This window comes from Lucilia cuprina, chromosome 6 (assembly GCF_022045245.1).
Source record: "Lucilia cuprina isolate Lc7/37 chromosome 6, ASM2204524v1, whole genome shotgun sequence".
Taxonomy (NCBI): Eukaryota; Metazoa; Arthropoda; class Insecta; order Diptera; family Calliphoridae; genus Lucilia; species Lucilia cuprina.
In genome coordinates, this window is record NC_060954.1 from 10,053,499 (window position 1) to 10,065,498 (window position 12,000).

At 35.1% G+C, this 12,000-nt stretch overlaps 2 protein-coding genes across 12 annotated transcripts in view; both read right to left on the minus strand.

The window, feature by feature from the left end:
• Positions 1–11,611, minus strand: part of LOC111688180 (serine-rich adhesin for platelets-like) — a 31,518-nt gene extending 19,907 nt beyond the window's left edge. For 3 of the 11 annotated variants that reach the window (XM_046954369.1, XM_046954368.1, XM_046954367.1), the window contains exons 1-8: positions 11,063–11,610; positions 9,639–10,015; positions 8,927–9,510; positions 7,464–8,871; positions 6,324–7,341; positions 6,047–6,205; positions 3,758–4,731; positions 2,157–3,698 (exon numbers count right to left, since the gene is read on the minus strand). In XM_046954369.1, the coding sequence (XP_046810325.1) occupies positions 2,157–3,698; positions 3,758–4,731; positions 6,047–6,205; positions 6,324–7,341; positions 7,464–8,871; positions 8,927–9,288 (5,463 nt within the window). In that variant the 5' untranslated portion in view covers positions 9,289–9,510; positions 9,639–10,015; positions 11,063–11,610. Of the gene's footprint in view, positions 1–2,156; positions 3,699–3,757; positions 4,732–6,046; positions 6,206–6,323; positions 7,342–7,463; positions 8,872–8,926; positions 9,511–9,638; positions 10,016–11,053 lie in introns of all 11 variants that reach the window. The other 8 variants (XM_046954365.1, XM_046954360.1, XM_046954362.1 and 5 more) reach the window with 8 other exon arrangements.
• Positions 233–1,625, minus strand: LOC124420683 (polycomb protein Asx-like). Its single transcript, XM_046954370.1, has 3 exons — positions 1,484–1,625; positions 1,241–1,384; positions 233–1,100 (listed from the first exon to the last, which is right to left on the minus strand). Exons 2-3 carry the CDS (start codon positions 1,329–1,331, stop codon positions 715–717), a joined length of 477 nt encoding a protein of 158 aa, XP_046810326.1. The 5' UTR covers positions 1,332–1,384; positions 1,484–1,625; the 3' UTR covers positions 233–714.
• Positions 11,612–12,000: the final 389 nt, after the last annotated feature.

The following is a 12,000-nucleotide window of genomic DNA, read 5'->3' on the forward strand; positions in this document are numbered from 1 at the left end:
TATAGACTGTTCTAAAGTCTTGACTATAGACTATATAGTCTATAGTCTGTAGTCTTCTATAGTCTTGACTATAGACTATTCTATAGTCTTGACTATAGACTATTCTATAGTCTTGACTACAGACTATTCTATAGTCTTGACTATAGACTATTCTATAGTCTTGATTATAGACTATTCTATAGTCTTGACTACAGACTATTATATAGTCTTGACTACAGACTATTCTATAGTTTTGACTATCGACTATTCTATAGTTTTGACTACAGACAATTCTATAGTTTTGTCTATAGACTATTCTATAGTCTAGGATATATACTTAAATCATGCCATAGATCTTATCATTAACCGGCATTAAATTTTATCACGTGGGGCAAAAAAAAGGCGATGTATTAAAAAAACAAGGAAAAATTAAACAAATTCGAAAGAATTCATAACAAAAATAATGTTAAATTAAGTAAGAGAACGAAAAAAGAAAAGAACACAAAGTAACGAACGAATATTTAATAAATATTAATAAAAATTCTGAGTGCGCGATAATGTTATTGTTTTAAACCATTTTCGCAATGCGATTATTAATTATCGTAGTAATTTACAAATTACATAATTATGTGAGCGAATACTGTTTACATCTTCTTCTTCATGTTGCTGCTGTTGACATTTTTTGTCAATGTTCAATGTTTTAACACTTTTAACATTGTCATTTTTATCAATAATTCATCTAATCACACAGGATACGCATAATTTTGATGAACTAATACAATCATCATGACAAAAGGCTCCACATTGTTGGCATATAACCATGGCATTTAAGGAACAGGCACAATTGTTTGCATCTGATGTGTTGTTAGTTGGACTATTACCACTACCAATACTGTTACAGCTATTACTACTGTTACTGCTACCACCACTTATATCGAGATGTTGATGATTTGATCGTAAGTTACCACCAGCTAGAAGACTAGCTACACCTGCTGCTCCTGTACCACTTGCTATTGTAGCTGATGTAGCATGAACAGGTGAAGTTGTTACTACATAATTGCCACTACCATCTACGAGACCTGTGGCTGTGGTATCACCAATACCTTCTATGTATATATTGCCTGAAATGAGAATAGGATACAAAAATGTGGATGAACTTTAGATGTAATCGTTTTCATACCAATAACTATATTACAGACTGGATAATAAACCCGATATCTAGCTATCTATTCATCATATTTATTTAATATATAAAACTTACCGGTTGCCACATTACGTCTCACAATCTGTGTGGTATTGTTGACATTTGCTGTTGTTGCTGTTGGCGGATTACAAACTGTATTATTGTGCATGTCTTGTAGTGTATTAAACAAATCTACATCCACTGAAGCAGGACGCCCGCGTCCTGTTATAGAAATACCATTCATACCATGTAATTGATTCTGTTTAGGTAAATAAAACAATAATTCTCTTAAAATTGGGCATTTAACCACTGCATACAAACCTGATTTTGAGGAACTGGTGGAGCGCTGGAAGCACGCGGAGCCTGATTATCGGCCGCACCAACATTGGCACGATGTACCAGTACATACTGGCCATTACCATTGTGATGTATATCGTGGGTAGCCTGAACATGTGTTAGATGTTGTGTCGTCGCCTGTTGTTGACCCGGCGAAACACAGGGTTGTTGCATTATTGTCACCTTTTGACCAACGCCAACAGTGTTAAGGGTTGTGCCACCACCACCCGCTACAGCAGCTGAGGTTGGTACGGTTGTAACATTGGCATTTTGCAGCACTGCAGAGCCTTGATTGGCGAAAATATGTCTTATAAGAGTGGGAGAAGATTTACGTTGTACGTATTTCTTGCGTGGAAAACCCATGCGAGGACCAATGACCTAAATGTTTATATTATGGGATAAATTATATAAACTCAAATTTAATATTTTATTTAAGAGAATTTACCTTATAAACTCCCGGTCTTCCTACACCCATTATATTTGCTGGCATACCTGTAGTTGCTGCCGCATTGTTGTTAGTTGCACTATTCATAACAACATCATCTTGGGTTTTTATTAAGTTTGCCACCGAAGTGGTCACTGATACCGGTACTGGTAATGTTTTTGCCAAATTGGCATTTGTAGTGTGTATAATTTGAGGTTGTTGTTGTTGTTGTTGCTGCTGTTGTTGTTGCTGCTGCTGTTGTTGTTGACTTAAGAGAGCAGCTGGTGGCCTTAATTGTGCCTTAAGATTTTCACGATTGGGACTATTTTGAATGACAGCTTGACAAATTTGATAGCTACGCTCTAGATTAACAGCACCAGGTGGTAGTTTATTTGTAGTTGATTTACGTCCTTTGCCCGACGAAGCTTTAGCTGCTGACCTTTGCTGGGCAATTGTCGTAGGCACTCCAGATATGGGTAAGGCGGTTTTAAGGATATTTATATTATTGTTACTGCTGGTGCTGTTGCTGCTATTGTACATGGTGTTAGCGGCTGTATTGGAGGCGGCTACGACGGCAGTGGACGGAATGGCAACTGTTGTTGAGGCGGCAATACTTGCGGGTATTGTAGCTGTTGTTGGACTACGCGAAGGCATTGATATAATACTCAATTGTTTGGGAATGAATTTGGGCGTTAGAGTAGTTGTGTTGTGGTGTGTCTGCTGCTGTTGTGTTTGATGATGTGGTGATAATTGCTGTTGTTGGTTATGAGGCTGTTGTGGTTGATTGTTTACAGTTTGAAAAGTATTTAAATGATGATGCTGTTGTTGCAACTGTTGTAATTGTTGTTGCAATTGTAATTGCTGCTGGTGTTGTTGTGTTGCTGCTAGCAAATTATTTGCTGTGGCAGTTAGACTATTGTTGTTGGCTTGTGCAGTCGCTGCTGAGTTTGTTATGAATGTACGCTGCTGGTTTTGTGGCTGGTGTTGTGGTTGTTGTGGCGGCTGAGGGGTCAATGAGAACTGTTGCATTTGCTGATGCGCCTGTTCTATATGACTTGACTGCTGCTGTTGGGCTTGTGCTAAAGCTGAGGAATTTGCTATAAAATGTTGCGCCCCATTGGTGTTCATTTGATGTTCAAAAGTTTTTCTCACCAGAGGCAACATTTTTTGAGCCAATTGTTGTCTTTGTTGTTGTCTAGCGGCAGCTGCTGCCGCAAATGCTACTGAATTCTGTTGTTGGGCTGCCGCTAAGGCGGCCACTGAATTCGTTTGTTGATTAGGTGTTGTTTGGCTCTGATGTTGCTGTTGAAAGCTAAATTGTTGAGCTGCCTGTTGCAATAACTGCTGCTGTTGTTGTTGTTGCTGATGCTGTAGATGTTGCTGTTGTTGTGTTGGTTGTGTGGCTGCCTGAGTTTGATGGTGTTGATTTGTGGGTTGTTGTTGTACCAAAAAGTTGCCAATGATTTGTCCATTAGAATCCACCAATATTTGTCGTTGTTGAGTTGCTGTGTTGTGTATTGCTTGATGATGTTGCTGCTGCTGTTGTTGTTGTGCTGTCGTATGCAACTGTTGCTGCTGCTGATGATGTTGCGATGTCTGCAGCTGTAGTTGGGCTAATGAAGAGGGTACTAGATTGGCAGCTGTCAGACTTCCAGTACTACTTGTACTGCTGCACATGCTTATATCGTTGGTACTATCGTTGGAATTTGTATTTGTTAAAACCGTGCTAGTTACCTCCATTTCCGTTATAGACATGGGTACATCAGATGAGGCCAACTAAAGTTAATGAAGAAAATTTCACTTACATAACCTTAAAAAGAACAAGTGATACTTACCTCTCCTACATATTCATTGAGTTGAGCATGATGATGATGTTGTTGTTGATGGTTTTGAACATGACGTTCCAATTGCTGTTGATGCTGCTGCTGTTGATGAATTTGTTGTTGCTGTCGCTGATGTTGATGTTCCTGTTGCTGAAAATGTTCTATTTCCACCTGTTGCAACTGATGTTGTTGCTGTTGCTGCTGCTGTTGTTGTTGTTGCTGCTGTAGTTGCATAATTTGTTCGTGCTGCTGCTGCAGTTCATCAACAATATCTCTTACCGCATCATTATCATCCAAGTCTTCCTCATCTTCTTCTGCCTCCGCTTCATCATCGACATTATCAACATTATCTTCAGCACTGTTATCATCAATTAAATCAGCTACGGCATCTTGTAGTATACAATCTCCACCAGTTGTATGACTATCATCCTGTACAATTTCGGTGGCTATAGAACCCGAACTTCCAGTACTGCCACCCATCCCACTGCTCAGGTCTGCTTGTTGCAACATATTGCAAAAACTACCAGTCGTCATGTTTTGTTGCTCATCATGCTCCACCACCATTGCTTGAGGCGCTGCCGCCACCCCAGTTCCTTGTTGTCCATCTAATTTCATACCTCCGAAATTCCAATCATGCTGCAAATGATGGAATATCTCACTGGCTGTTGTCTCCATGGGCAGACCTAATTGAGGCGTTTGTTCTTTGACCAAAGGTGAACCGGTAAGCGAGACTACCGATGTTATCATAGGCTTGACATTGCCCAATGTAGTTGTCGATGCTGAATTTGATGAGGAGCATGATGAAGATAAAGTCGTCGAAGTCAATGGTGATGAGGCAGACGAAGATGACGAAGAGGATAATGTCGAAGATGTTGTGGCTTGCTGTAGACTTGCTGATATTGTTGCCATTAGCGTGTTGTTGCTTCTGCTAATATTATTGTTGCTATTGTTTCCTTCACAATGTTGCTGCTCATGCGTTACAATCACTAAATCGCCCAAAGAAATACACACACACACAAACAAAGAATTAGAATACATTAATGTTTTAAAAGGATTTCAAATTTAACTCGTTACATATTAATTAAATTGTTTAGTTTTGTGATTATGTTTATGTAATGTATTTGTGTGTTTCTTTTTTCAACTTACTGCGTAAAAAATATTGGATTTTTTTAGATTTTTTTGTTTTGGTTGATGTTGGATTTTGTTTATGTTGCGTTATATTTTTTAAACGGACATGTACATACATATATCTTATACTTTTCACACAAAACCAACATTAAGGGAAAAGGATTAAGGACTTAAAATTTGGATGGGTTTTAGGGATTTCTAATATTAGTAGATCTTTTTTTAAATGTTAGTTAGGCATACAATTACATACGATTACAAACAAAAAGGCGAAAAAAGTTAATAAATTGAATGAAAATGAAAACGCAAACGAATTGATAATTGAATTATTAAGAAAGATTTAAGTTGAAAAGAAAAAACGAACAAGAACCGGAACTGAACCTACAACTGAACTAGAACTGAATTAGAATTAAAACTGAACTTAAAAAGAACTAGAACAGAACAAGAAAATAACTAGAACAAAACTAAACTAGAACTGAACTGGAACTGAACTAGAACTGAACAAGAACTGAACTAGAAATGAACTAGAACTGAACTAGAACTGAACTAGAACTGAACTAGAACTGAACTAGAACTGAACTAGAACTGAACTAGAACTGAACTAGAACTGAACTAGAACTGAACTAGAACTGAACTAGAACTAGAACTGAACTAGAACTGAACTGAAGTAGAACTGAACTAGAACTGAAGTAGAACTGAACTAGAACTGAACTAGAACTGAACTAGAACTGAACTGAAGTAGAACTGAACTAGAACTGAACTAGAACTGAACTAGAACTGAACTAGAACTGAACTAGAACTGAACTAGAATTGAACTAGAAGTAGAACAGGAATTGAACATTAACAGAAATCGAAATAGAATAATGCGTAAAATAATTAAATTATCAATTCATCCTTGTAATCTGATGTTTATGTTTTATGGAATTTCAACATCTATTTTATACTTTAATTATAAATAAATAAAAAAAAATTCACTTCATTTCGTAATAAACAAACAAAAAATATTTCAATTCATGAAATAATAGTAGTAATAAACTAAATATGATTTGAAATCAATAAAAAAATTGCATAAAAATTTTAGTTCTTTTTTTTTCAAACAATTAAAATTAATGAAAATATAAAAGTTATTTACATAACGTTATTTAATAAAAGGTTTTAGGCCATAGATTAGCTTACCATTATCTAAAGAGTTAGTAAATAAAAAATCTGCATTATTAACAACACTATCAGTGTTGGTGGTGGTGGGTGGAGGTGGTGTGGTTGCCACAACATTTGTAGATGCTGTTGTTGCAGTTGTAACACAATGAAAATTAGTTTTTGCATTTAATTTAGAATCTTAGAAAAGTGAAAAGCAAATGTTAGTTTTAGGTGTTGTTTAAGATGAAGAAGTAGAACAAGATAATATTGATGCAGAAAAGTTTTAATGTTATAAAGTTAAAAGAAAAAAACTTACCATTGCCACTATCATCTGTGCTAACTTCTCCTGATTCTAAAACATAGTTTTCAGCATCGTTAAACTTTTGTTCAATAACATCATCTTCATCCTCGTCTAAATTGTTATTGTTGTTGTTGTTATTATTATTGTTATTATAAGGATTGTGTAATAATTGATCGGTGCAGTTATCCAGCTGCATTGAATTTGTTAAAATCATTGTATCCTGTGGATGCTGTTGATTCTCCATTTCAGGCGTATTATGAGTATATGTTGTTTGTTGGTCTTGGTGTTGCTGTAGCAATTGCTGTTCAACTCTTAGATTTGTGGTCTCATCACTGCCCATCATTTCTATAGCAAAGGGCAAATTACTATCACAGGTACTGTTAACAGTTGATATTGTTGCAGACATTGCAGCAGGAGGCGGTGAAGAGGAGCAGGAATTAGTGGCAGAATTAGAGTTCGAATTGGAATTAGAGGAATTATTAACAACATATTCATGTTGCTTATTCATTGTCAATGTCATCATCATTGTGGCTGCATTATTTTGCTCGTCTAGGTACTGGACTGTATGGGGATTAGGTGGAGCCATTACATGCTCCGTCACATCATTATCATTATCATCATCGTCATCAACATCATTTGTAGCATCGATTTGACAAATACTATTGCTGCTGTTTGAACCACTGCCACTAGCGCTGCTATTGTTTTCTGTGTTTTCTATTTTCAATTTTTTACTTGTCGTTGGACCATCGAGACAAATAACATCATCACTACTACTATTCAAACTATTCACTTCAGTAGGAACATTTTCTTTAAGATTACTTTCACTGCAGTTAGTTTTATTTGCCTTAGCCAGGTTAGCAGCAGCCTCACCAGCTGTTGCAGCTGTGTCACTAAAGTCTTTACTGTTTGTAGGACTATTAGAGGATCGTTTAGTGCCTCGTCTCTGGCCTTCTTGTATTAGCTTAATGGCGTTGGCAGATGATGTTGGTAGATCTTGTAGTATTCTATCATTTTCTTCCATTTCTTTTTTAAACTAAAATTAACAGAATATAAATGTCATTTATTAAAACAAGATTTTGTGAATGTACTATTAGTTAGCTTAGCTAGAACGGAGACACTATTGAGTTATTAATTAATCTACTAATGTGTACTTACATTTTCTTGTTTACTTTCAGTCTTTTTATCATAATTTTCATGTTTCAATGTATTTATTTTAGAGGATGATAGTGATGATGATGTAGATGATGATGCTGCTAATGCTGAAGATGAAGGTGTTATCGTTGTTTCAATACATTCTACTACATCATCGTCATCATCATCTTCAACGTCTTGAATTTGAAAGTTATTCTTATGCTGCTTGTTTGGTGAACTGGTAGCACGACTTGTTGCTTTTTCCGTCAAGCTACTAGCAACAACTAGTTCATCTAATGAACATGATGATGATGAGGAGGAGGAATTTGTGGTGGATGAGTTAAGCGAGCATGTAGGCGAATTTGAGGATAATGCTTCGTTTTTTACATAATTCGAGGCACTGGTGGTTGCTGCTGATATTGCTGTTGTTTTTGGAGCAGCTGTAATTTTTGTTTCTGCTGCTTCTGTGGCTGTTGTCGTTGAGATTGTTGTGGTTTGTGTTACAATTATGGTACAAGTGGAAGTTGTGCTGCTATTAGTATCCAATTTATCGGCTGCCACCTCCACTTTAACTTTATTATTTACACAAACATCGGTGGTGGCGGAGGCGCTACTGGTTGTTGTTGTAGTACGACTACTACTGGCACGATTGAATGACTTTTCACCCCATATGGGTTCAAAATGCTTCAATTTCCAAGGATCCAATTTATTTTTTTCTCGCTCAGCCTCCGTTTTTAGTTTCATTTGATTTTCGGGTGTAAATTCGCCTTCGCCCAAACGTTCACGCCACTCCAGACATGCTCTCGCAAAAAACTCATTATTAAGACTTGAGGGACCCAGTCGTATAGCCTCTGTGGGTATGGTATTGGCAGGGCATTTCTGTTCCATTTCAATGGTCTCGCGATCTACACTGGGTAACAGTTGTATGAGATTATACTGGTACAGAGGTGGGAGCAAAGAAAATGTCTGCTTATTAAGCAGAGCACGCAGATTTGTCGATGCCAATATTGAATCTGGTGTCTCCAGATCAATTTTACCATCTTTGGTCTGTTCTATTTGTGCGGCAGTTGATATTTTCTTTGAGGATCTTCGGCGGGGCTTTAAGCTAAAACCAGGGATCGAAGCTAAGACCTCACGCATGGTAGAAGCCTGGGTAATGGCGGTGGCAGCATTGGCAGCAGCAGAAGCTGCCGCCGCCGCTGCTGCAGCGGCTGCTGCTGCTGCAGCTGCTTGTTTAGCCTGTTGCTGTTGTTGTATACGTCTACTGCTGCTGGTTCTACCAGATGTGGGACTACAATTAACTTGCACTGACGCCGACGATGATGAGGAAGATGGTGAACTGGCATTGGCCGCCGTAGAGCCTGTCGTAGCGCCCAATGTTTGTTTCTTATCGGGTAGTATGGGTTTAACAATAATACGGGGTACATGACGTCTAAAATTACAGATTTTACAATAACAATCAAAAATTATTACCATTCAACACCTACCTTAAACTGTGGGAATGCTTTGAGGTGGAGGGGGCACTGCCTAAAGAGTCTTCGGTAGAACTACGCTCACCCGACGACGTATCCAAAGCTAAGGGATCTTTTTCGTCCTCATCATCGATGAGATTTATATGTGTGGTAGTAGCCTCCATGTTGCCACTACTAAATACCGTAAAATATCTATTCAAATCAGCTGTTTTAGTGTAAATTTGTTGTTGGTGTTGTTGCTGTGGTCGTGGTCCACTTGCATTTGGGTTCGTTGTGAGTTGTTGTTGGTTACTACTAAAAAATATTCCCGGTGTTTTTATTGTTGTTGTCGATTTTTTCGTTACAGCAGCCTCTAAATCGAAAATTTCCGTTTTCATTATTTTGTCCTGTTGGTTGAGCCTGCTGTCTGACTAAATGACTCTTTGACTGACTGGCTGACAAAAATTCACATCTGTAGCAGAGCTAATAGACTGCGATGAGACAAAAACATATTTTTTGGCTTTTTGTACCTGCCCAACGACCCCTAATGATGACTACAGAGCTCATGCAGGCAGAGTTCAGTCAATGTCTTAAACATTGTTAAATATTGCTTTGTATTTCTGCAAAAAAAAGACATATAAAAATATTAATGATTCAAAGAAAATTTCAGCAACTTTACTCTTTGTACGCTTTAATATTTAATAAAAAGAAACACATTGATTTTTTTAACATTCACAATTTTGCTTACCTGTTCATAATTATCGTAAATGTTTCGTGATTTGCTTTTTATCCTGGGCCCTGACCAACCATACGACTTGCTTAAGAATATTATTCTAACTTTTTCTCATATAGTATTTTTCTTAATAAAATGTTATCACTGTCAAAATTATTTAATTAAAACGGCTGCACCATTTGAAGGAGGAGGTCAGCAGCAAGCTTTTCATTTGGATTTTTTCGTTTGGAATTTCTGATTTTTTCCACCATAAATTATAAGTTCTTTCTTTTATATAAATTTTTTTACATATATAATTTTTCTTACGAACATTAGTATTGCCGAATTACCATTTTAGGTTTTCTTTTTCAGTTGGTAATAGTTTTTCCTTCTTTTAACTTGATATTCTACTACTTTTACAAAAAAACAGAAAAAAATAAGAAAAAATTCCTTACAGTGATGCCAGATTGATTTTTTAGGGGAAAAACGCCTATTATTGCTTTGACGTTTTCTTTTTTATATATATTTTATCGTAAAATTAAAAAATAAACTAAAAATGAACTGGAAAAATACTAGAGTTAAATTACACCTGAACTAACTACAACCGGTGTAGTACATAACCAAGATTGCAATAGAACTGTTATTTGATCAAGAATTAAACTAGAACTGAACTATTAACTGAAATAGAACTGAACTATAACTGAAATAGAATTGAACTAAAACAGAACTAGAAATAAACAAGAACTGAACTAGAGACGAAATAGAATTGAACGAGAGCTGCACTAAAAATGAACTAGAACTAAACAAGAAATATACTAGAAATGAACTAGAACTGAACTAGAAATCTACTAGAACTGAACTATAACTGAATTAAACTAGAACTGAACTAGAACTGAACTAGAACTAAACTAGAACTGAACTAGAACTGAACTAGAACTGAACTAGAACTGAACTAGAACTGAACTAGAACTGAACTAGAACTGAACTAGAATTAAACTAGAACTGAACTGGGACTAAACTAGAACTGAAGTAGAATGGAACTGCAATTAAACTAGAACTGAAATAGACCGGAATAAGACCTAAACTAGAACTGAATAAAGCTGAACTAGAAATAAACTAGAACTGAATAAAGCTGAACTAGAAATAAACTAGAACTTAAGTACATCAGTACTACAAATGAACTGAGCAAAGAAAGCATCTATTGCAAATTTTATAAAATTAATTGCATACTTAATATTTTTGTAATTTCTATTAATAATGTTTAATATAATTTACATGATATAACATAAAATTCCTACAAAAAACACGCTAAAATATTATTATATATTTATTTTGATATCTGGCATCTCTGTATTTAACTATTTTTCTTTTGTATTCGCTTGTGTTTTGCGTTTTGCTTTAACGATTGCAACAACAACAAGAACAACATTTACAAAATTGCTTTTTCTCACTCTATCTACCTCTCTCTCTTCTTTGTCACTTCATTCACTTGTTCCTTTTTTTACAACCTTTCATTATATATGTGTTTCTTTTCTCACGTAAATTTTTTTATTATTCAATATTAACTTGCACTATTTACATTTTAATTCATTCATTTATTTCATGTTTTATATGTTTTTTTTTAATTCTGTTTTGAAATTGCTTATTTTTCTTTAATATTGTTTTTTATATACAAACAAAAGATAATATTCGTCTATTTGCTTTTTTCTTCATATAACACACAAGAGACCCAGCATAGTGCTGCTGTAGTGGTTACTCTTAAACACTCAATACATTTTTCACACAAGACCATTCATTCATTTATTCCTTTTATATAGAACATTTCTATAATAATTATTTATAAACATATTTCTATTATTATTTATGTAATATGTAGGCAATTTGTTTAAACAAATTATAGTTAATATATTTTATATTTATTATTAAGGTATATTTTTAAGGTTTTTATTGTTCACAATTGAAGAAAATCTGAAGCAAAAGTTAGTAACTGCGTTTTGAAACGAACAATGTACGGGCGACTACTCGTCGTGTGAACATTTGCATAAAAAGTTACTAAAAAAGCAGAGTCGCAATTTATGAGAGTTATACTACTATAAAGTTAATGCTATATAATGATTATTATAACAATTTGTTCTGTAACAGTTTTTTTTTCTGTACACATTTTTGAGCATTAATTTTACAAAAAAATTTCAATGAAAAACTTTCAGTATAAAAGATATTTTATAGAAAATTTTGTATATAATATATTTTTCTATATTGATTTATATAAATGTACATATTGTATATAATATTTTTTTTATAGAATATTTATATTATACTAAAAAATATAACAGTTTTTCAATGTTTTAGGCTTCTGTAAATCGACTTTCTAATAATAGACTTTATGTCAAAATAAGTC

Excerpts from the sequence above, each read along its gene's own strand:
- LOC124420683 (XM_046954370.1), bottom strand. The coding sequence starts at position 1,331 with ATGCACAATAATACAGTTTGTAATCCGCCAACAGCAACAACAGCAAAT. Across the intron at positions 1,101-1,240 it reads GAGACGTAATGTGGCAACCG|GCAATATATACATAGAAGGT; the intron begins GTAAGTTTTATA and ends TTCTCATTTCAG.